This window comes from Ascaphus truei, chromosome 2 (assembly GCF_040206685.1).
Source record: "Ascaphus truei isolate aAscTru1 chromosome 2, aAscTru1.hap1, whole genome shotgun sequence".
Classification (NCBI taxonomy): domain Eukaryota; kingdom Metazoa; phylum Chordata; class Amphibia; order Anura; family Ascaphidae; genus Ascaphus; species Ascaphus truei.
The window spans coordinates 291852705-291878611 of record NC_134484.1 but is presented as its reverse complement, the minus strand read 5'-3'; the positions used below and the strand labels follow the sequence as shown (position 1 = coordinate 291878611).

At 46.6% G+C, this 25907-nt stretch overlaps 1 protein-coding gene across 1 annotated transcript in view; it reads left to right on the top strand.

The window, feature by feature from the left end:
• CRTAP (cartilage associated protein) overlaps positions 1–20030 on the top strand; it is a 410521-nt gene extending 390491 nt beyond the window's left edge. Inside the window, exon 7 of the mRNA XM_075586343.1 lies at positions 19717–20030. Within this exon, the coding sequence (XP_075442458.1) occupies positions 19717–19767 (51 nt within the window). The 3' untranslated portion in view covers positions 19768–20030. The remainder of the gene's footprint in view (positions 1–19716) is intronic.
• The last annotated feature ends 5877 nt before the right edge of the window (positions 20031–25907 follow it).

The window sequence follows — 25907 nt, the reverse complement described above, 5'->3', positions numbered from 1 at the left end:
ACTGTGACAGATGGTGACCCACACTAATGCTGTGACTAGAGTCTACCCTACCACTTGTGGGAGGAAAAAATAAAACCCATGGGATTTTAAAATGGCCGCCCAGCTGGAGTCAAATACAGACTCTGCGAGAATGGGGAAGGAAATGTGTTCCTGGTGTAAAGAGCCCAGCCACATAGAGCAGTGTTCCTTCAGACCTTATTCGGATGATGAGGATGATCCCTACGTGGCCCCAGAAAAAAGGCAACAGCCAGAGGAATATTTTTTTCAACAAGCAAAGGAACAGCAACAGCAAGCAATGTGCTGTGGTCACAAGGAAAGTACAGACGTTTTAATTAGCAAGTGCACATCCAGTATCACTGATGAGAAAGAATGTGTGCACAGCACTGCTGATGTTCAAAAACATACCAAAGTAAAGAAGAAATAGAAAAACTCTACAGATATGCCTATGGGATATAAACTCTGCAAGAAAAGTCTGCCCACCTGTAGGACTACTAGATGGGGTTCTAGTGAAAACAGCTGCAATAGCGCCTCCCGAGGTCAGTAAAAAAAATACACCTGATACCACCAAAATGGAGGATAAGATGCAGTGTCCCTGTAATGAACCCTATCCCATGGAAAAGTGGCCCTTCTGGTCCTGTGAGGATAAGGATGAAGATTTCGCTTATGGAGAACCCAAAACAAGACGCACCCACAAAACACCCCATGGATGGTACGCATCGAACAAACAGGTCTCTATGACCCTGAACATTCTTGTCAGCTAATGCAATTACAAGAAAAGCATGGTGGCTGCTGTGAAACTGCTGAAGTTTCAAACTTAAAAGGAGACCCCAGTACCCCTGATGGAACGGAGTCGTCTAAAGCAAAAAGGCAGAAAAAGATAAGAGGTTCTCCAATTACCATGGAAGGATCAGACATGTCTGCAGATCCCGGGGAGGAGAATTTGTCATGCGGATGACCGAAATATCCAAAGAGCCCAAGGCAGAAGTTGTGTACCCCAAAGAAGTGTCTGTCTGGTGCTGACGGGGAAAAACCCTCAAACTATAACAGGGAAGCATCCCGGAACCAAAGAGTGACGATCCCTTGACCAGCCCTGAAGATGCCCTGAAAAATGCCAGGCAGGACTCTGATCTCCTCTGTAAATTAATGAAACAGGAGATAGAAGCTAATGCCAGAGGACAGGATGACTGAGCTGAAGACAACGAACACTATTATTTCTGCCATGGTCAAGAAACAGACCCGCTCGGACGAAGTTATTAGTGACTTGCAGCAGAAACAGGAGGAGGTTAAAAAAGGCCCTCTGTCTCAGTGTAGAACTTAGACTATCTCAAAAGGAGTCTCTAAGTCTCAGTGCAGAGCTCAGACGCTCTCAAATGGAGGTTGACCACCTCAGTACAGACCTCAAAGTCTCTCTGTCACGGTTGTGCTCGCCACAAACCAGGGTCGGACCGCGAGGCTGAGGTGGGGTTGTAAAAGCACCGACCTTAGACCGCGCAGGCTGATCCGGATTGCGCAGTTCGTAGTCATACGTAGCAGGATCAGGATAGGAGAAGACAGCATCGTCGTTGTACAAGCCAGGGTCAGGACAGGAGACGTCAGAATAAACATTGTCCTAGCAGGAGTTCGGCAACAGGGAGTCAGGAAAGCCCCGCTTCAGCTTAGGAGCGCGGGGGTGGCCTCTGCGCGTGCGGCGACCATGGCCCATGGTACTGGTCTCAGGAGGTGAAAGACAGACCAGATTTACACACCGCCTAGCTGCACGGTTAAACCAGTGCTACAGCGCAAGAGTCCTAAGCGGGCTAGGGAATCCTCTGTAGCAGCGCAGGAACCAGGACACGGCCTCTCTAGATTAGGGAAAGAGTAGGCCCCAGGAACCAGGAAGCTGTAGATACACAGGGAAACCTCCGCTTCAGTGCAGGAATCCAGGAGGCTGAAGGACGCAGGGACGAAACCTCTGCTTCAGCACAGGAGAACAGGAAGCTGAAGGACGCAGGACGGAACCTCCGCTTCAGCACAGAAGAACAAGCGGGAGCTTGAAGGAAGCTGAAGGACGCAGGGCGGAACCTCCGCTTCAGCAAAGGAGAACAAGCGGGAGCTTGAAGGAAGCTGAAGGATGCAGGATGGAACCTCCGCTTCAGCACAGGAGAACAAGCGGAAGCTTGTGGCAGAACAGGTAGTGACATCCGGTAAGGACTATGCTCGGCCGGGAGCATTGTGGGAACATAGTACTTAAAGGCCAGCGGACCAATCCCCGGCGGGGGGTGTGAAGGTCCTGCTCCAATAAGTGAATACAAGGCTGGATTGCAGTGATAGATTGCACAGCTGCAGTAGATACCAGAGGGAGTGTGTGGCAGTATAGCTTTGGTGAGTGAATCCAGGCTGCAGTAATATCAGGTGAAGAGTTCCAGAACTGCACCGGTCTGCAAGGTAAGGCAACCAGTAAACCGCGGAGCGGATTCCTTACAGTACCCCCCCCTTCACGCGAGACCTCCGGGCGAACATGAGCACTCATAGAGTTGGAGGACCGGGAATTGTTGCTGAACCGTCTAGGATTGGGAGTAGAGTCATGGTCCTGAGACTCGTGGTTAGTCCTTAGTGTACCCCCACCCCCCGGTGAGAACTGCGGCCAGACAGGGCCATCCATGGGTCTCGGGGACATCGAGTTGTTCCTAAAGTTCTTTAGGTGGAAAGGGAATCCGTAAACGAGCAGTTCTTTGGTGAGTACAGTTCTAGGATATGAGAGTGATGGAAGAAACCTCCTTGGTACATGGCTCGCCCCGCAAAATGTCTTGGAAATCCAGGGCTGTGAAGAACCAGAGAGTTCCAGAGCAGAAACGGCAGAAGAGCCCCCACTGGAAGCCCAGTCTTTAATAAAGGAACCGGAATCTAGGATAGGCGGCCCTGATAGTTGATCGAATACGCCAGGAGGAACCTCGGAACAGAAAAAGTCTTGACTGACCACTGCATGTTGGAATTTGTGAGGGATTTTCCCTCTAGAAGTCTCCCAGGTAATGCTTAGTGAGGGTATAGGCTGGGTGGAAGCATCTCCCGGTATTGGTATGGCAGGTGACAAGGCATGCAGTAAACCAGGCATAGAGACCGAAATCTTGGGATAGGTACAGAGTATTTCCAACTGAGAGGAAATAACAGGGACAACCGAAAATTCCGAGGGAAAAAACCATGGTTTAGCAGGAGCAGGGAAGCAAACAACAGTAGGGCTCTCCAATACTGGGAAATCCTCAGTGGGAGATAGTACTGTCAGGGAATCAGGAACAGTCCTTGATATTTTCATATCGGTAGCTTGAGAAAAAGGCAGAACCCGGGTAGTGGCGGGAGGGAAACTAACATCAGAAGCTGAAGTCTGTACCTCAGTGACAGGGACCTGAGAGCCAGCAAGCAGTAAGTATGAACTATGAAAAGTCTTAATGACCGGCACCTTAGGAGTACAAGGAGTCTTTTCCGAAACTGCAAGGACCCTAACCACCGGGGTACCTAATCTGACAAAAACATGAGTAGGTGTGTTTTCTAGTGCAGAATATCTGATCACAGGACTCCTAACCGATAGTGAGGGTATCTGGGTTTGATTAGAGAAAAAATCAGATGTATTGATAAATGACTTAGAAACAATTACTGAGGTTCTAGATTTGCTGGACCTGTGAGAAAAAATACCCTTTAAGACAGGAGCTTTAATTTCTTCCCGGAGTAACCCCATGTTTGCTGGGGCATATTTAGACACAGTACTGAGGGACTGGGTTTCAGCAAAGGCAGGACAGCTAAATAGCTCAGATTTAAACCCCAGGACTTGTAATATCGGCATGGTGACCTCAGACAGTACTAAGGGAGTGACTACAGATATGCTGATCCCTGGAGAATTAGCCTGGACAGAGAAATCAGGGGGACCCCCAGCCAGGATAATCATTGTAGGAAGAGCTTCAGAATCAGAAGGAGAATCATTACCTCTCAGAGTCTCCAAACCAGTAAGACACAATTCAGCGAAAAGGGAAACAGTGTGCAGACTTTTTACTAATCTATATGAAAAAGCGTAACTTTTGGGAGAAAACCGTGCGTCAGCAAACATTCCTGGGAACACAATATGAACCCCAGGAGGGACATACAGACTACTGTATGCTTTTAACCCTAAGTTTAAAGAGGAGGAGAACTCAGACAGTACACGGGGGTTAATCATAACTGTACTGGTCTCTGAAGTAGGTATTTGGTAAGGAATGTCTGGGAAACCAGAAATTACTGCAGATTCCATAATGTGGGAACTACGCGCTGAAGCAGGGATCACCGCTCTCTGGGCGACAGGCTGGTTCAGTGAAATACCCGGGAGAAGGAACTCTGCGACCAAGCTAAGGGAAAAACCTGACTCCTGAATACATTTATCAGGAACCAGAACTTTAGCCGAAGTCTCCGGAGGCGAAACTGCGGAAACTTGAGCTGAAGCAGGGGATTTATAGCAAAGAATATCTAAGGACTCCGTACGGTTATGGGAATCCCTCAATGCAACCTCTGCTGTCTGACTTGGGGACTCATTCTCTGAGGCTAAAACGAAGGCATTAACTTGGAGGCAGCAAGAATTTACAGGGGTTAATGCAGACAGTACCTGAGAGAAGAACATAGGTAATCTTCTCTCTGTATTAGGAGAGACAAGGAATCTCTCCTCTGGAGCTAGGGGCGTGACCATGGCTGGCAGAGAACAGGGAATTACCAAAGGAGACTCAGAGAGCTGCCCCACAGGGGTTAATACAGAAATGACCCTGGGAACAGAACTTAGGGATTCTTTCTCTGACGGGGAAAGCGCACAGGACTGCCTAGCAGAGGTTAAAGCTGGAAAACCCTCAAGACCTGAAGTGACAGATTCGGAGTTAGAAATAGGGGAACTAAGGGACTTATTCTCTGATACTAGAACCTTAGTGTTGGTTAGTGAAACATATGTATTCTCCAGGGGAACCTCACAGGACTGATCGGCAGGGGTTAACGTAGACATATCATTAGTGTCAGGGAACCCGGGCACACAATCAGAGCTAGGGACTGTGGCAGTTACTACGTTAGGAGATATTGCTAATGGGTCCGTTTGGTCATCTCCCGGAGAGGGAGATACGTCCCCTGGTTTAGCGACAGGACTGGCAGCAGAAATTAAAGCTGGAAAACCCTCAAGACCTACTGTAGAGAGAGGGCTTCTGAGCTAGAAATAGGAGAACTAAGGAACTTATTCTCTGATACTAGAACCTTAGTGTTGGGTAGAGAAACATATGTATCCTCCAGGGGGACCTCACAAGACTGATCGGCAGGGGTTAACATAGACATATCATTGGTGTCAGGGAACCCGGCCATACAATCAGGGCAAGGATCCGTGGTAGACCAGGGATACAGCCAAGCGGCAGTGAAGCTGGTGAGGGGAGGATCCTGTTCCTTTATACAAATGTCCAATGTCATGGAAAGGATATGGAGTGTTTTTTGGGCATGAGCCAACATGAGGAGAGGGTCCTCTTGTGCTATATAAATGTCTAAGGACAAGGCCAGGGAAGAGAGTTCCTTTTTGGCGTCGTCCAGTTCCAAAGGGTACACGTTTTCCCAGGTTAAAGGGTAACCAGGACAGCAAATACAAGCGGCCAGCGATTGTTTTAAGTCCCGGAGGCGGTAAACCTTCATCATGAGATCATTACGGCATTTATTTTGCAAAGGGGTTAAACCAACAAACACAATCAGATCTTCAATCCGGGGTATTATCTCACATAGAAACTGGTATTCAAACTGGGACTGGTTTACAGGCCGGGACAGGCTTTCAGACAGAAACTTACCAACCCTCACCACAGGGCGGTCCGAGTTTGTGGGGCCGAGCATACTGTCACGGTTGTGCTCGCCACAAACCAGAGTCGGACCGCGAGGCTGAGGTGGGGTTGTAAAAGCACCGACCTTAGACCGCGCAGGCTGATCCGGATTGCGCAGTTCGTAGTCATACATAGCAGGATCAGGATAGGAGAAGACAGCATCGTCATTGTACAAGCCAGGGTCAGGACAGGAGACGTCAGAATAAACATTGTCCAAGCAGGAGTTCGGCAACAGGGAGTCAGGAAAGCCCCGCTTCAGCTTAGGAGCGCGGGGGTGGCCTCTGCGCATGCGGCGACCATGGCCCATGGTACTAGTCTCAGGAGGTGGAAGACAGACCAGATTTACACACCGCCTAGCTGCACGGTTAAACCAGTGCTACAACGCAAGAGTCCTGAGCGGGCTAGGGAATCCTCTGTAGCTGCGCAGGAACCAGGACACGGCCTCTCTAGATTAGGAAAAGAGTAGGCCCCAGGAACCAGGAAGCTGTAGATACACAGGGAAACCTCCGCTTCAGTGCAGGAATCCAGGAGGCTGAAGGACGCAGGGACGAAACCTCTGCTTCAGCACAGGAGAACAGGAAGCTGAAGGACGCAGGACGGAACCTCCGCTTCAGCACAGAAGAACAAGCGGGATATTGAAGGAAGCTGAAGGACGCAGGGCAGAACCTCCGCTTCAGCACAGGAGAACAAGCGGGAGCTTGAAGGAAGCTGAAGGACGCAGGACGGAACCTCCGCTTCAGCACAGGAGAACAAGCGGGAGCTTGTGGCAGAACAGGTAGTGACATCCGGTAAGGACTATGCTCGGCCGGGAGCATTGTGGGGAACATAGTACTTAAAGGCCAGCGGACCAATCCCCGGCGGGGGGTGTGAAGGTCCTGCTCCAATAAGTGAATACAAGGCTGGATTGCAGTGATAGATAGATAGTTTTTAGTTCGTGCTTCTTTTTCAAATAAATCATGTCAGTGGTCATATGTTTTTACCACCACTGGTATCTGAATGTAGCTGTTTATTTAAAGTGTGTACTAATTCTTTTTTCTTTATTTTAGAGACACCATTTATGCTTTTGTTCGTTTTAATGTTTACTAATAAAGTTGATTTTAGCTTTTTTTTTCAATATGCATTCTCGGTTGCTATGGAGCGTTTGACTCCTCCCCGCTGCCATTTGATTGGCCTAAATTCCTCAATTAGGTGGCCAATCAGTGACATGCGAGGGGTATTTAAATGCCAATAGATTGTTTAGCCTTTATTCCCTGATGAAGAGACCCATGTGGTCTCGAAACGCGTTGGATTAAAGAACTGTAAGAACTTTGCAAACCACCCACAAGACAGCACTCCCAGAGAACCGGTCCGGTGATTTGCAGACTCGCGGCGAACTCTCGCGATCGCATGACGTCATAGACCAGGAAGTGTTTGAGCAGGACGCCAAACCGTGTGCGCTCTGCTGCTCGATTGCCAGCTGGACCTGTGCAGTAGCGGGCATTGCGCACATTAAACGGGACTGCTGCTTACCGAAAAACTTGAGACTGCTTAAGACCTACCCTGAGGCAAGGGGCTGGCACACCAGTGACTGGAGTGGAGACTATCCAGGCCCTACACCGAGGCTGTTTTGGAGTGAGAAGTAGAGAGCCACGAGACCATCACGAGCGTCCGTTGGTGTTTGGGTAACAATAACCCTGAAATGCTTGTTTAATTTTGTTTTAATGTACGCACATTACTTACCTTCTTACTTGGTTACAAAAATATTATCATTTAATGCACTATGAGCGTCGTGCGCTGTGTTTTTTGTATTCCGAGGAGAAGCAATGTCTGCAGGAAGAAAATCTGCAGGCTGCTAAAAAAGTACAAGTGCTGCAGGAACGTTTGATTACCCAGTATGTCCCCGCAGAGCAGCATGAGAAACTGAAGGCCACCCTGAACATCACCAGAGCATCACTGGAGGCCAAGCGTAGAGGCCAGGTGACTCTGTACAAGAGGGAGCACAAGAGGGTTCAGAAACTGAGACAAGTAGCTGTGGCGCTAGCGAAGAAATTCGCAGAGCTCCAAAATATAATGAAGAATGCTTTGATGCTCAGAGCAAGCTCCAGAAACAGGATTCTCTCGCTGATGAGCTAAACTTCTTAAAAAGGGAGAAAAGCAGCAGAATAATTCAGAAGTACTACAAAGCTCTTGTCCAAACGAGGTTGGAAAGAGAAAGGTATTTGCGCATACGCTCTGCAGTGCTCAACATATACTGTAGGCTGCCTACAGAGGATTGAAAACCCATTGGCTAAATCGCCAGAATAAAGCAGCCTGCCTTCTCTAACCCATATGGAGAAAGCAACGTCAAAGAAAGAATTATGAACATTTGAAGCAGTGTGTAATTTTGCTCCAGTCAAATGTTAGGAAGTATCTGCAGCAAAAATACTACCAAAAAAAAAATTAAGGTAGCTGTTTGTGTGATTCAATCCAGATATAGGTTCTAATCACAACCAAGCAAGTTGTGCGTTGCTATAAGTGCACCCGCAATGTCATCTCAGTACTACGATCGGCTTTCCACACAAGTCAGAAAAGAAGAACCGAATTACGACTTAGAAGCGCAATACTAATGCAGTCATGCTACTGTGGCCCCATGGTCCAAGCCATATTCTGCACAATGAAAATAGCCACTAGAAAGATACAGTCTTTGGCTAGATTGTGCAGAATTGTTTTGGTGTTCACACCTCTACAGGTACCCTAGGTAACTACCAAACTGAAATGCCACGGGAGTCAATCAGTCTTGACAAAAACTCTGTCGAACTTTGAACCACCCGTGAATATGGCTACAGAACCCAATGCACATGGTCACCCTAAATTCAGGGAAGTGTAAGGAATCGGGGAACACATCCTTTGCGACGTGTTCCCTCCTTACCTAGTGCTGCTGCCTCTGCTCCACTCTCCGCTCATGCGCGCAACACCGCTCTGATTAAGAGCGCGCACGCACCCGCAGGTCTTCAGCCCCTGCCACGAAGCTTGGCTCCGCCCCCCGGATGCACCGTGATACTCTCTCGCACGGCACGCGCACGTGACGACGTACAACGATCCCTAGCTGCCTGTCAAGCATCATTAGTGTCTCTTGTCTCCTGCAACCTATCCCAGCTTCTGCTGGGACCGCGCCTCCGCTCAACCCCCTGTTCCATTGTTTCTGTCTGCCTACATATACCCTGTTCCTGCTCTCAGTCAGTGCTCAGCATAATTCGGTGTAGCCTCGCTGCTTCCTACAGTTGTGCCTTGCCTTGTCCCAATCTTGTCTTTCAAATTAACCTCTTGTGTACCGACCCGGCTTCTAAGTGAACCCCTCTGGATATTGACCTTGGCTTACCTTCGACTACAGAGACTTCTTCAACCCCTGATCATGGCTATCGGACTTGGACTATTCTACCATCTATAATCCCAGACCACGGCTAACGGACTTCTACGATTCTACTCTCTCCAATCCCAGGACCTGCAAGTATACCGATTAACCCTCTCTCTCCAACCCAGACCCGGCAACGCTAGACAATCAGCCTTCCAGGTACGCTTCCGCTGCTTTGGGTGCGTGGCTTTGTACCTTCCCACTTCAGTGCTGGGGTCTTGTCTTGTTTGTGGGTAGCGCGAGCATTACAGGAAGAAAGGATCGCCCAACGCAGGGGAAACTCATGACCAACCAGACCAAAAAAATACTGTGCATGGATAAAGTCCTACTTGACCGACTGAAGAGTGCTGAGCTCAAGCATCTTCTTTAGGAGACATTATTGGCCTGGAGAAAGGGCTCCAATCCCAGCGGGACTAAGGGTTTTCTTCCTCCTTCCACTCTCATTCGAGCAACAGAGATATCTCTAATGAGAGTGGAAGGATGGGCTTCGGCCATGGTAAGCCAGAGCCTCCCACAAACAGGGGAGGTATGTAACAGGGACTTATCCCGTTGAAGAAACTGCCTCTAACTCCAGCAGGGAGCTGGTTAAGTGCAGCCAGGCAATTGATCAGACTCCACCTGCCTAATGAGAGCTCTGTGAAAGAGTGTCATTTGAGATTCAGGAAAGAGATTCCTTAGCTCACAATGGAGCCGACATAAGGAAAAGGAGGGCTGTGTTCTGAGAGCAAGACACAAGGGGACCAGACCTTTTTGCCTGGACCCTCAAGCAGACAACTACCCGGACACTACTTGAAGGGCCACCTGTGTTAAGGTACCGCTAAGACTTGGGGTGATAAGTGGGTAAGGGGATTCGCTCCCCCGCCCTCCCCCAGACTTGCAGAGAGAGACTGGGGAAGTACTGTAAGTTAGCCCTTACACAGGAATAGGTATTTCTTGTTTTATGTATATTTTTGTTTGCTGTAATGTTTAAAGGAACAATGTAACAATCGTGCTCGCCACAAACCGGGACCGGACCGCGGGGCTGAGATGGGGATGTGAAAACACCGATCTAAGGCCACGGAGTCAGGTCCGGAGTGTGTATTCCGCGGTCAAACGTAGCCGGGTCAGGATTGTAGAAGACAGGGTAATCCGTAAACAAGCCGGGGTCAGGGTTGGAGAAGACAAGGTTAACATTATCCAGGCTGGGGTCAAGGCAGATGGCACGGGACCGATGGTCATGGATACAGGGAGGGTTCGGCAACAGGAAAGCAGGTGAGTAGCGCTTCAGTATAGTAGGCCATGATGAAGGCCTCTGCAAGGGGGATATGCAGACAGGCAACAGGAACAACGATGCAGGCTTCTGCACAAGAAATATGCAGACAGGCCTCAGGAACAACGAAGCAGGCCTCTGCAAGGGGAATATGCAGACAGGCCACAGGAACTAAGAAGCAAGTGCTGGGAACCCCAGCGCTTCAGCACGGGAAACAGGAACAGCTAAGACAAGAGTGTTTTTGGCAAACACAGTTACATCCAAGTAGAATTTGGTTTATGCTCAGCAACTTCTTGTGGGGAAGATCTGACTCTATATAGCACACCTAGCGAATAGGGACAGAGCTGCACAGGAGGCATGTAAAGTGCAGTGATTGCAGGTGCAGGGAGGGTTTGTCTGGAAACTCCACAGCTCTGTAAGGAATAAGTTCCAGCCAAACCCAGGGACGGATTCCTTACAAACAGACAATAAAGCCTTCTATTAATTTCACCTTAAAAACGGTCTCCATTGCATACCTCTGCACACATCTCTTACACCCCCCCCTACCCCTCCACGTCACTTAGGAGGGGGGTAAAGGAGGAACCCACTGCCCTTTAATTTAACCACTTGTATGCCGCCCCACCACATCCCTGCCTTCTATGTCCTTAGGTTCTGAGAGTGAGGCGTTTGTGCATTTATACAGACATGCAACTAGACGTGTGTGTGTGTGTGTGTGTGTGTGTGTGTGTGTGTGTGTGTGTGTGTGTGTGTGTGTGTGTGTGTGTGTGTGTGTGTGTGTGTGTGTGTGTGTGTAAAAGTACAAGATATGTGCACTCAAGTAGTTATTACTGAAAATACTTGCAGATGCTAAAACTCACACGTAGTCCAATGTTATAAGCAAATATTAGTAGCACTCCAAAACATTATAGTCAAACATTTGTTTATACATCGTTATTTCAGTTATCCCATTTCCATAATCATGAGAAAAGGTGATCATGGAAAGCAGCTACTCCCCACTGAAAATGAAGGGGTTGCACCATTCCTACCATGAAAAGATCACGGGGATGGTATTACTAGGATAAACCCCAAAATCAATATGGGGTCATTCCCCTGTATGTTTTGGGGGTTGCCTAAGTAAAGCCATACTTCTGATTATCACAAGGGGTGTCCTCACCTCTCACTGCACTAAACATGCGATAGTATGTACTGAACGAGGCGTTACTCCACCATCATTCTTTGTGATTATGATAAGTTTGTAGTTTTGAGGGAAATATGAAGAAATAGGGATCCCCACACTTTATCTGGTGTATACTACTTGCATTTTTTTTTTCTGCAAGCACGCAAATTTCAAAATATAATATTTAGATGTCTTTGGTGTTGGGTCACAGAGAGGCTCAAAGATTGCAAACTATCCAAAATGTTGTTGCAAAAATGTTTGTGTTTTATTTTCCCAAGTTTCGCTAATTTGGCAAGTGCTAAAGATGTCACAAAGTTAGTCTTTGATTTAGCAATTTTGCAAGCTTTTGGCGAAATATTGCCAGATGGTGAGAGAAACATGGTGTGCCCGTTAGGTTCTGTATTAAGATAAGTTATTGATTTTAGAGAATTTCACAAATTAGCACATTAACTGAAATTACAATGCAGATTAATTTAAAAAATGTTTCACCTGTAAAAATTTTTTTATAAAGGCATGTTTTGCATGCTTTATGACATCATGCGTAAGTACTTCTATATTGGTGGGAATAAAAGTGTTCCAAGGTTTTTTTTTTTTTACTTCTATTTCACAAGACTCCACAAGTTCCACGTGAAGCCTTCCCCCAAGATGGCCGCCGCAACTTGCGCTATACTGCGCATGCGCAGGACTGTAATGGCCACCGCAACTGTCGGGGCTCTGCGCATTCGCACTTAATTGCGCATGTGCGGATGTACGCAAGATTGTAGTACCCTGTTATAGGTGCCGCCGCGGAGTCCCGACGACCCGGTCTATGGGCTGCAGCCCCTACCACAATACTCCCCACACTGGCACGCACTTAGCTCTCTCCCAGCGGGTCCTCCCGCCGCTGGATAAGGGGGAAACCTGGCTACATCCTATACTTTTGTGGGGGGATTTTTATGCTAGTGAGTGGTTTTGCCTTGTCAATGATGACATGCCCCTAGTACATTCAGTCCTGAAAAACTCAGGTTTAAACGGTTTTGCTAATTTGGGGTTTGTTTTTCACAAAAAAAAGATGGTAAACCTATACATTATCAGTGCACGTAGGGAACCAGGGGCAATAAAATGTAGTTTTCATTTTAAAGAAATAATTACGTTTGTTAGAGAAATCTGGGACCACATGAATAAAGCAAGTAGATTATTTTCTTCTATTTCTCATATTTATCATACCTTGGTCACATGCAGTCAATTTAAGAAAGGCATAGGTGAAAAGCTCAAGTTGTTCTGAAAAAGCATACCGATATATAGTTTTTATACAGCAGGCACATTGAAAATCTCTCCCAGAAGTAATAGTTAAACAAAAGTATAGGAAAATGTGGAACTTTTGCCTGACCTACGTAGTATGTTGCAGTCCCACGGCAGAGAAAAGGATTATAAATACTAAAAAAAAATTCATGTTATACTGTAAATACAGATTGATGTGGTTTTACTAGAGTCATACACTAGAGGGCACCCGATATCTTTCTGCTCTAAAAATCGCAACATCTGCAGAAATATTAATTATATTCTTTAATCACTTATCTCAGTGAATTCTTCATAAATGTAACCATTATTGGAAAGTAGACTTACTGCTGTATTTCCAAACATAAATATATGAAAATTTTACAAACTCATTAGCCTAGAGCTTTCAAGTAATATGAATAAAAATTATGAGCTATTTATCCTTTTTGGAAACTTTTTAAAAATGGCTGAATATATTCATGGTGTAATATTAATCTTTCTATTTCGCGGGAAATAATGAAAAGTTGGTTATTGATCAACACAATAAGAACTATCAGTTTGTGTTATGACTTCATTTGTGGGGGGGGGAAAGGGGGGTTTATGCTTTAAAAAACGATTTATTTTTTAAATATTAGTTTTGTTCTCTTTGTGATAATAATACGTATACCACACTAGTAGTATACTATAATGTTCCACATTCAATGTAACGATTTTAGTGATGTAAAAATAACCCACTGTAAACCTTTGATTTATCAATAGTTCACAAGGCATGTTGGATATAGTAATGTACTGTATACTGGTGGTTACTATCAGATACTGATTAGCTGGCACGAAAAGCTTGGGATAAATACACTGCAATCATTTCGACAGGAAAGATCGAACGGGAGCTTTTTGCTTATTTCTTTTTGAAAAGGGTATCATTATTTTAGCACCTTCACATTTGACAATTCATCTGTGTGGCTTGGTTGAAATGGACATCTAAGGCTGCGTCCATAGTGTTTCGGACGGCGCCTGCACCAAATTCCAACCAATGGAGGCCAATGCACATGTCCATAGTGCGCGCGTGCACGTGAGTGCCGAAGAAGCTGATGCACGGCGAGACAAACTTGTTTATCTTTGCCACGCGATGGCCGGGTCATGTGACCGGTTCACCCAATGAGGGGAAACCAGCACTGTGACGTCACGGCCACGCCTCCTCGTCACCTCTGCCTGGAGGACAGAAATGTCTCCTGCTACAGGTGAGCGTGAGGCAGTGCGAACACACGCATACATTATGTACGCGGCCTAAGTCTTTGAGATACAGTTACAGCTTCCAACTAGACTGCATTAACTAAACCACACTGATGTATAGCATTCCTGTGATATTTTCTATGCTGAATTCAGTGTGTGATCAAAGTACCTTAAACTTGAGTAGTCTTTGCCAGCATGGTGTGGTGCTGTTTGGACTTTTTCAGCTTGGACACTCTGCACATCTTTTATGTTATTTATTTATTTTTACTTCAGGATATGAAATTAACAATCTGGTCAGACTAAATCACTGACTATAACATACAAATGCAAAAATGTTTAATCGTTTAGTAAAAGATGAATCTTCTAAAAATTGCAAGTTATACTTTATGCACTTTGCTATCAACCTTGAATTGAGTAGCACAAGTGGTATATCTCATGTCATTATAGAAAGACTAAATTGTGGATCCATCCATTGTTATAGCTATACTGTATAAAAATCAAGTAGACTTTTGAATAGGGAAATAATATTAGAGTGATATACTGTAGGAGCATATTCATTATTGTCTCCCTAATATGCAGATTTTTATTATTATAAATAATTTGGGGTTGCAGCTGTACAAATTTTTTTGCTCCAATTTTGCAACTGGGAGACTTTTTGATAAATAAAGTACCATGCTTTATGCTACAAAAATCATTGTAAACGTACATTCCAGACACTTTTCTGCAAGACTGGAGTAGTAATAGTGCAATCAAACAAACTCAGATTTAAAAAGGGGAAAAAATCTATTTAAATTTAGTCTTTTTTTTTTTTTTTTAATCAATATGCCAGAATTGCAGTCATTTCAAAGTTGTAGTGGTTTAGGCTGGGGCATTAGAGAAATTATATATAACGGACAAGTGAAAATAAAAATTCAAATTCACCTCTCTTCATCACATAATTCAACTGTGTCTCTCTGAGAAGAAAAACTATACTGTACTTAATAAACACTGGAATACCATGCTTAATGATCCCATAATAGGTAGTAAATTATCCCTTAGGATTCCAGTAGTATTTCAGAAATCAAGAAATATCACATCTATGTTGGCACCCAGTAGATTGAAGACTCCTGGTAGTCACAAAGACAATATCATGGAAAAAAATGGCATCTTTTTATATGAACGAACTAGATGTCTCACATGCAAACATTTGAAAGTAACTGATACTGTCAGTTCACACTCGAATGGATGTATACACCACGTGAAGGGACATATTAATTGTCTACCTACTTTCATAGTGTATGTGATTATGTGTCCATGTGTTCAATACATCGGAAGGACCGCACGTGCTTTAAGCACGCAATTCCTCGAGCACTGTCGAAACATTATACATGGTTTACAAACACATAGTTTATCCAGACACTACAAATTAAAACATAATAAAGATCCATCCACTTTGGAAGTAATGGGCATTGAAGCAATCAAATCTACATTGTTAAGTAGAGATAGACACAAGTTTCTATGTTTAAGAGAAACATACTGGATATATGTATTAAATACACTCAGCCCAGATGGTCTAAATGACTATATTGACACCCGTACTGTTATTTGAATCGGTTACATCTTTCCACCAGGGGATGAAATATGGAGGTCTGGGTTGAACATGCTAGACATGTTCCGTCCGCAATTTATCTCATTGGGTCAAATTCAAATGTTCCTTTTTTTTTTTTCCTCTTTCACCTTTTGACATCATTTAACACTAACACTTTATTATGCACATTATGATATATCTAAATATATATAATTTATTCACATGACTTTTTCACTTATGATATATTCTAACATATACTGATGCAGCGGTCGTTATTCGAACACATCACGGCGCCGATTTTGAGTTCTCTGTTGTTCCCCACGCAGCATGAGGGCGACCCATCGCCCCAGGCACCCGCGCTTATCACGAATGTTTTGTTTGAATTTCATGGATTCTGTTTCTCTGTTTGCAATAAAATGGATGAATTGTAATGTGTACAGTACTGGGCTACTGTGTCAATTTCATGTTTTTAAAAGCCAGAACACTAAAATTCGTTTTTCTGCACTTGCCACGCGAGCATCTTAGTGAGGGAAGAATGGAATTCATCCCGCGGTTTCAAATACGCGGATTCCGATGTACATGACGCGTGAAGTGTTTGAATAACGGCCGCTGCATCAGTACACAAAAAGGAAGCGCAAAAAAGGAAAAACCATCAGTCAAAATTGAAAAACTTTATAAATTGACTCAATGTTACATAAAAATCACACAAATATATTACATGATATAATAAAAAGATCCTGATAGATCTAAGACCCACACAGTCTATGCACTAAAGGAGTATTCCCAAATCACAACCCCCTCAGAACTATAGATGAAAAAATTCAGGGTGAATAAAAGAGATGTTCCTGCATACATATGAAAAGGAACATGAGTAGGATTGTAGCCTACTGCTAAAAGATTCTCCTTATCTTTCTCCTTTCCTTATAGATATCATTATGGTGGTTTACCATTATTTAAAGATTTTTCTATATAACTAATCTCTCTATTCGTTTTTAAAGAGTCATCTCTATGGTCATTCATTGTATCATATATATTCTCTTCAATGTATTTTTAATGTTTTTCCAATATGATAATTATTTTGTAATACTGAATATAGTTTAGTTTAGGATAATTTAGATGTATATTATGATCTAATATTGTGGGGAAAAAGGTGAAAAACAGGCGCTTCTAGGTGGATGAAATCAGTATCTAGTAAATGAAAAAGTGGTACAAAATGGGACAGATGACCCAACCCCTTGCTCAAACCTCACTGGTGGGACCTGTGTCACGGGTTCCAAGGGTTAAGTATTTGCTCAAAACATCCAGGGGGAGCATGTGGGGAGATAAGAGAACAATATATACATATAAGTGCAGACGTTATGTATTGAGTGGATATATAAGCAATGTCTTGGCTCGTATGGCTGATCTACTCACAGGAGCAAGGTTATATTCAAAGCAGTTGGCAAATTGGGTTGCCACCCTTGAAGATATCTGTGAGCTGTACCCCCCTAGCGATTCTCCGTCAGCAGTGTGTGTATAGAGAGAGGGAGAGAACTACATAGTGCGATCAATATGAAAATTTATATATGAAAAACACAATAAAAATGCGCACTTACAATTTGCACAAAGTTTAAAAGCATGTATCACATTATGTGAATGGAGGATGTCCCGAAACAGCTCACCGCCTCCTACAGGTCAGTCTGCTGGCTTCCGCAGCTCTGCGTCCTGGACCGGAGCTTCCTTCTGCGCGCCCGTCTGCAAGATGTGACGTCACTGCATTCAGAGCTGGTTCTACGGATCGTCTCCAAGACCAAAATTGGTCCACTGGTAAACTCTACGCGTTTCGCCTCAGCTACCAAACTGTTTCTCGGCTTCGTCAGGAGTGTACTTTGTGTTCTATTGGTGGCTATTTATACATCTTTTGCAAAAAAAAACTATATAACCACATTTACTTACATTTTTACCTTATTTAACCTAAACTAAACTACCCTTGTGGGATTTCTGGAGAATACAGGACAGTAATTTAGCCCTCAAAAACTTACAAGGGGAAGGGGGTCTGAATGAGGGCTGGGGCTCCCTTTTTTCTCCGTTCTCTAAAATAAGAAAGAGCCGGAGAAGGGGAGGGGGAGGGGGGGAATACAGAATGGGACCCCGAACCAAAAAGAGATAAAAATTCAAACACCACCAGAAAGTAACTTTTAGGGAGCTTCCAGAGCTCCTGAGTCCTATTCATCTCCGGATCAGGGTATTGGATGAGTCGCAGCTGGAGGCCGGTTCCGATGTCACTACACACGGAGGCCAGCCTTCCTCGTCTCCTGGGCAGGAGAGAAAAATAGATCCCGTGTGGGATCAAATATCTAGTCCTTTTCTTCATTCTTTGTGTGAATTCTTCTGTCTGGTAAAACCTTTGGTGATGGCCAGTAATCATTTTTCAGATACTTTTTGGATACTTTCTCGGTCCTCTTGGTCTTTTTGCTTCCTTCTTTTCTGGGTCTTACCCTGTGTCCAGACGTGTATCCTGATAGAATTGCTGGGTGACCCCGCAGTCGGAGGTGATTTAGGTCTTTGTATTAGACCCAATTTGATCAGTGCATTTTCTCCTTCTTCCAGATTCTTCACCACTTTTGTTGAACTATTATGCCAGATCTCTAGCTTAAATGTGAAACCCCACTTATATCTGATTTGGTTGTCCCTCAGCGTCTTTGTGACCGGTTGCAGTCCCTTTCTTTTTAGCAGAGTGGAGGGAACTAGATCACTGAATATTTTGATTTGGTGTCCTTCAAATCCTATCCACTGTTGCGTTCTGGAAACTTGCATACTGGCTTTTTTCAAAAATTAATTATGAGCCCTCAATATGATATCTCATCTTATTAGGGTCAGATTGTTTAGGACCCATAGACGTATGCACTGTGTCTAGTAACAGTCTCTCTTCCGTTTCATCAGGGAGCATGCTCTGGAGCAGTCTTGAGACAAAATCTGTTAGCGCTTCAGGCAATACAGTCTCTGGTATATTCCATAGTCTTAAATTATTTCATCTAGCGCGATTTTCTGTATCTTCCAGGACTTCTGTCAGGGTCTTTACTTGTAATTTTAAGGCTCGCAGTTCATGGTCAGTGACGTTTTGGGCTGATATCATCTCGCCAGCTGCCCCTTTTAGACAGTCAGTTCTGTCGCCCAGTCCATGCAAATCTCTTCTCAGTTTTGACACTACTTTGGTAGTATTGGTAGTAATGGTAATATTCGAGTTTAGTTCCTTTACATTTAAGGAGACTACTTTTTATAGATAATTGATTAGTCATAGATTACAAATTAAGTTTAGCTCTCTACTCATCAATTTACTTACAGTTCTTTTTGCCCTAGTTAACTGACTAAATTGTAATCTCTCTTTTAGATGTTGAAGATGAAAGCCATCTGTTGCTAAATGTTGAATTGTATACATTTGGGAAACCTATTAAGAGTTGCTCAGTATTACTGCTTTTGGATTGACCCAGAAGGCAGCAAACCAAAAACTCCAATGCAAATTTTGCATTTACAAGGAAAATAATAACCTCAGTTGTATAATAATAATAATGATAATAATTGATGTATTTGGCTTGCAGCTTCATACCTTTTGCTTTGAAAGATAATGTTCAGTCTCTTCTTTAACATGCATATTCTGTCTGCCTATAAGAGTCTCCAAAATTTGTAAATTCCACATTTAGTGCCTTTTGGGATGAAAACATGTTAATGCTTAAAGCAGGATTTCTCGTTCCAGGGATAACATGTACTGTACTGTCATTGAAATAAACATGGTCCTCGTACAATGACGACACCTATCTGTATTCACTTTCACTTTCACTCCCACAGCTCCTTAATCTACATGTACCATGCTTAAATAATTAATGTGTGGGGATTTTAGAATTAGCAAGAAGTAGGTTGAGCAGATGTCCTTTATCAATCAATTAATAGAACATATTGGGTCTAGGTTTTCATCAAAATGCAATACATAATTTTTTTTTAAAACCTTGTAGTTGAATTGACGCTTTTGATGTATTTTCCTCTCAGCAGGGATTACAATGGATTTTTCTTTATTCGTAGATGGACATAGTAGAATATCTGGATGAACTAATAGGTGCTGATGGATTTTGAAGAGAGCACAAAAGCATGACTCACAGTTTCTTCTTCTGTACCTTCCGCGCGATGAGCCTCCTACCAACGTACTATATACCAGAGGAGAGGGACTAATATGTAACAACCTGTATGAACCTTTATGCCAAATCAACATCCAGTGCACTGACTTTTTACATGGTTGTTTATTTTTCTCATGTAGCACCTGTGTTATATTTGAGGATAAATCCCTTAAATAGTGTTCAAAATAATAAGGGAAAAAAACAATCTTTCCCATAAAACTATCTTTGAGTTTCTTGTTTTTCTTGTTCCTACAGTATTCCGAAAGAAGAAAATGACTCAGACTATCCTAACACAAAGTGCAGTATATTATTTTCATACAAGCTAGTTTGACAGTGCAAAGGTGCCTAAAAGCATTGAATCTAAATATTATGACTTTGGAAATAAAACACTCAAGTTTCAAGAGTAAAAGCAGGTACAATTGTGCAAAAGCAAATAACAAAATGGAGTGTGGGAATAATGTAAGTGCCCTTTAATCAACAGATATGAGATAGAGCCCCTTTAAGGGTAAGTATCTCGGGTAGTATGGATCTCCTGAGTGAAATTAATATGGTTCAGCTCCAAAGACCATCTGCTTCCCACCTAGGGGGAATTAATTTTTACATTATAAAGCAGCAATCCTACCTAGCGTTGTTTTTTTATGTAGCTAAAAGTACAGTAGCACAATGTAGCTCTGGAGAAACCCTTGGTCCGGGCTCCTTAATCTTGACAGTTTGTGCACTTGCTAGTGACCACTGTTTCAGCTCGCTAGCCAGACAATACTTTCTAGATTTAAAAAATACATCTTTCTTATAACGCAAAGGGGCCTATGCAGTAAGCGTTCATAAGCCACTTATCGAGCACTTATTGGCCAAAATGCCTACTGCTATTCAGTAAGCGTTGATAAGTGGGCAATAAAGGCCTGAATCGCTCCCCAAAAATTTGTTCAAAACCAAATAGTCGAGTGAGCGGTGATAAGCCAATTATCGACGCTTTTCGGAATGTTCATAAACTCAGGAAATTCTAGTAGATTATCGACGCCTATCGCGGCTCTAGAATGGCGATTTTTTCCCCACAAATTCAAACGCCAGGAAAAGTTGGCGGGAGGGTGGGGAGAAGTGTCGAAAGGCGGCGAGATGTGACATAGAAAAAATCAGGCATTTTTCCTGCATCGGATTGATGCCGGGTGTCTCTGGAGCTGATACCCATTAATACCAGCACCAGAGGACCCCGGTATAAATCAGATGCAGGAAAAATGCATTTACAGCCCACTTCATTACCTTAGCGGCTAACCGCTAAGGCAATGAAGGGGTTAACCAACCGTGCCAGGCTTATTGTGGGTAGCGGGGGTGGGTGAAGGGGCATTTGGCCCTTGGTGGCGGTTTAGGCCTTGTGGGGGGGGGGGTTTGCGGGTGGACTTAACCCCTTCATTACCTTAGCGGTTAATACCGCTACGGTAATGAATGGGTTAACCCCTCCCGCTACCCACCCTCAAGGCCTAAACACCAATCCTTGGGGCTACTACCCCCTTCACCTACTCCTGCTACCCACAAAAACAATACACACAACAGCCCCACTACCCACCTCCTAGGCCCCCAATAAACATCATTACAATATCTAATAAACACCAATATACCACCCACCCCCCATGCCCCCACATACTGTAAAACCATGAATTATTTTTTAACATACAGGATTAATACCCCAGGCCGACGCGGTCCCCAGTGGGCCCGACGGGTTTCCGCAGGCCCCACAGTGCACCCCAGGGGGTGCCCATGGGTGCCTGGGGGCCTCTGGTTGGTCCCCGCTAGGCTCCGTGGGCATCCAGGTGGTACCAATAGGCCCAAATGGGGTACGCGGGCAGTCCCCGTGGGTGTCTGGGCGTCCCCGGGTCATCCCCACAGGTGTCTGGGGGCCCTCGGGTGATTCGGGGTCCGACACCTCAGCGTGGGACCGACAGTGAGAGAGAAGCCTGCAGCTGGGGGAGAGCCGGGTTATGGCGGCAACTGCTCTGACTGGCCACCGGCCTGCCCGCTTCCACTACCCTCTTTCTGCATCCACTGTCCCCCTCCGCAGCCACTGCCCCCCTCCACAGCCACCACCACCCCTCCGCAGCCACTGCTCCCCCTTCGCAGCCACTGCTCCGCATCCACTGCCCTCCCTCCGCATCCACTACCCCCCTCTGCAGCTACTGCCCTGCACTCACTGCCCCCCCTGCGCAGCCACTGCCTGCCCCTCCACAACCACACCTCCGCAGCCACTGCCACACCTCCGCATCCACTGCCACCCTAGGCATCCACTGCCCCCCCTCCGCATCCACTGCCCCACACCCGCATCCACTGCCCCCCACCCGCAGCCACCACCTTCCCTGCAGACTGACCTGACATCATCCCCAAGGTAAGTCTGAATTTTTTTATATGTATTGGGAAGGTGGGGTATTTTGTATATGTATTGGGGAGGTGAGGGTATTTTTTTATATGTATTGGGGTGGTGGTGGTATTTTTATATGTATTGGGGTGTGAGGGTATTTTTTATATGTATTGGAGTGGTGAGGGTATATTTTATATGTATTGGGGTGTGAGGGTATTTTTTATATGTATTGGGGCGGTGAGGGTATTTTTTCTATGTATTCGGGGGTGTGAGGGTATTTATTTAAATGTATTCGGGGGCGTGAGGGTATTTTATTTAATGTATTCGGGGGCTGGGGTATTTTTTTTATATGTATTCGGAGGCGTGGGGGTATATTTTAAATATATTTGGGGGGCATGGGGTATTTCTTATGTATTTCGGGGGCGTGGGGGTTTTGTACGTATTCTGGGAGTGTGGGGGTATGTTATATGTATTCAGGGGGAGGGGAGGTCGCATCTTTTACCATTGTGTCCAGTATTTTTGGACAAGCCACTTGGCAACCCTACTGACATCGTGTACATGTTAGATGTAAGCAGCTTGTCGAAAAAACTATTTTTTTTAAAAATGCAACAGATCACAATATTATATATATAAGCAATACGATACCATTTGGGAACGAAATCAGCAGGCAGCACTCCAGAATTGAACAAACAAGTGTATTGAAAAAATAAACACAAAACCAACGTTTCGGTCCACAAAACGTCCCATTCGTGGACCGAAACGTTGGTTGTGTGTTTATTTTTTCAATACACTTGTTTGTTCAATTCTGGAGTGCTGCCTGCTGATTTTGTTTCCAAACGGTATCGTATTGCTTATTCTTCATTATAGAATCTGCACCCACACCAGTCACTATTATTACGGAATGCTTTTTGTTCTTTTTCTATGATAGATAGATATATATATTTTTTAAAATCTTGGATGTGAGTGTCTGGAGACCATTTGATTGGTCCGTCGGTTCGCCCGCCCTCCCACGGCTCTCATTGACCGGTGTGTCTTCTCCCCTCCTGTGTCCTGCCCCCCCACGGTTCTCATTTGCCCCCCAGAGCACGCTCTCTCCTGCTCTCACCTCCCACAGGCCGCTCCCTTCCCTGGCTCTCACCTCCCACAGGCCTCTCACCTCCCCCCCGGCTCTCATCTCCCCCCAGCTCTCACCCTTCCCTGGCTCTCACTCTTCCCTGGCTCTCACCCTTCCCCGACTCTCACCTCCCCCCGGCTCTCACCCTCCCCCAGCTCTCACCTCCCACAGGCCGCTCCCTTCCCCGGCTCTCACCCTTCCCCGGCTCTCACCCTTCCCCGGCTCTCACCTCCCCCCGGCTCTCACCCTTCCCCGGCTCCCACCCTTCCCCGGCTCTCACCCTTCCCTGGCGCTCTCCCTCACACCCTGTTCCCACTCCAAATCCCCCACCCCACACAGAGCACGCTCTCTGCGGCTCTCACTTCACATAGGCCGCTCCCCCAGCTCCCCATCCCCGAGAGCGCTCCTCCAACTCTCTCCGCCTCTCCCGTGAAGGGCATGTTCAATGGCGGGGCACAGCACCTCCTCCCCGGAGCGTCTCAGCCTCGCCGGGGGTCGTGGACACTGTTGAGGAGCCCGAGGTGGAGAAGGAGGGCGGCCAGTACCCGGAGGAAGAGGAGGAGCGCGGCCGGGTGGAAGGTGAGGAAATGCAGGGGAATGGGTTCTTTCACGCGTCCCTGACTCCCCCCCCCTCCCTGCCCTTTGCCTCCCCTCCCTGCCCTTTGCCCCCCCTTCCCTGCCCTTTGACCCCCCCTGCCCTTTGCCCCCCCTCCCTGCCCCCCCTGCCCTTTGCCCCACCTCCCTTTGCCCCCCTCCCTGCCCCTTGCACCCCCCTCCCTGCCCTTTGCACCCCCCTCCCTGCCCTTCGTGCCCCCCTTCCCTGCCCTTTGCCCCCCCTCCCTGCCATTTGCCCCTCCCTGCCCTTTGCCCCCAACCCCTCCCTGCTCTTTGCCCCAACCCCCTCCCTGCTCTTTGCCCCCCACCCCCCCTCCCTGCCCTTTGACCCCCCTCCCTGCCCTTTGACCCCCACCCACCCCTCCCTGCCCTTTGCCCCCCCTCCCTGCCCTTTGCCCCCCACCCCTCCCTGCCCTTTTCCCCCACCCACCCCTCCCTGCCCTTTCCCCCCCACCCATCCCTGCCCTTTTCCCCCCACCCACCCATCCCTGCCCTTTTCCCCCAACCCTCCCTGCCCTTTGACCCCCACCCCTCCCTGCCCTTTGACCCCCACCCCTCCCTGCTCTTTGCCCCCCACTCCCTGCTCTTTGCCCCCCACTCCCTCCTTGCTCTTTGCCCCCCCTCCCTGCTATTTCCCCCCCTCCCTGCTCTTTGCCCCCCCTCCCTGCCCTTTGACCCCCCACCCCCTCCTCCCTGCCCTTTGACCCCCACCCCTCCCTGCCCTTTGACCCCCACCCCTCCCTGACTTTTGACCCCCACGCTCCCTGCTCTTTGCCCCCACTCCCTGCTCTTTGCCCCCCACTCCCTCCCTGCTCTTTGCCCCCCACTCCCTCCCTGCTCTTTGCCCCCCCATGCTCTTTTCCCCCCTTCCCTGCCCTTTGACCCCCCACCCCCTCCTCCCTGCCCTTTGACACCCCACCCCCTCCTCCCTGCCCTTTGCCCCCCACCCACCCCTCCCTACCCTTTGCCCCCCACCCCTCCCTGCTCTTTGCCCCCCTCCTCTCTGCCATTTGCCCCCCACCCCCTCCCTGCTCTTTTCCCCCCAACCCCCACCCTGCCCTTTGCCCCCCCACCTCCCTGCCCTTTGCCTCCCCCTCCCTGCCCTTTGCCTCCCCCCTCCCTGCCCTTTGCCTCCCCCTCCCTGCCCTTTGCCTCCCCCTCCCTGCCCTTTGCCTCCCCCTCCATGCCCTTTGCCTCCCCCCTCCCTGCCCATTGCCTCCCCCCTCCCTGCCCTTTGCCTCCCCCCTCCCTGCCCTTTGCCTCCCCCTCCCTGCCCTTTTCCCCATCTTTGCCCTTTGCCCCCCGTCTTTGCCCTTTGCCCCCCATCCCTGCCCTTTGCCCCCCACCCCCTCCCTGTCCTTTGCCCCCCACCCCCTCCCTGTCCTTTGCCCCCCCAACCCCTCCTTGCCCTTTGCCCCCCCCACCCCCTCCCTGTACTTTGCCCCCCCCAACCCCTCCCTGTCCTTTGCCCCCCCTGTATGCTCATCTGCATGTCTTAGGCAGGTCTGCAACTCCACCTTTCACCATTATCACCCAGCATACAGCACTTCCTCTGCAGCAAGGGATTCTGGGAAATGACATGCAGATGAGCACACAGTGCCACTTTTTGCCTCAAAAACCATTTTTAACATGGTTCCCTATAGGCTTAAGCTTGCTGCATGGTCACAGCTTTGAGCACAGCCAGGGTTAAGGTGCATACCCAGAAAACCACCCACAGACAGCTGTTTCGACCTTAATGGGTCTCATCAGTGTGGGGTTGATTGACTGGGTATGCAAAAGAGGCTATGGGATAGGCTATACCATAATACTGAGTGATAATGTGTATATCAGGGGTGACTCCATTTTGTCTAGTGTATAACCATTTTATGCTAACACTGCCATTCTGCTTAGTAGTATAAAATTAACTAACCCTTTTTTCAACTACCCTTTTTATGAATCTAATGTTGGCTGGACTTCTGAATTGATATAGGAAGTATTGACCAAATAAGGCACAAACGGGAACTTATGTACGGTCTCAGCAATT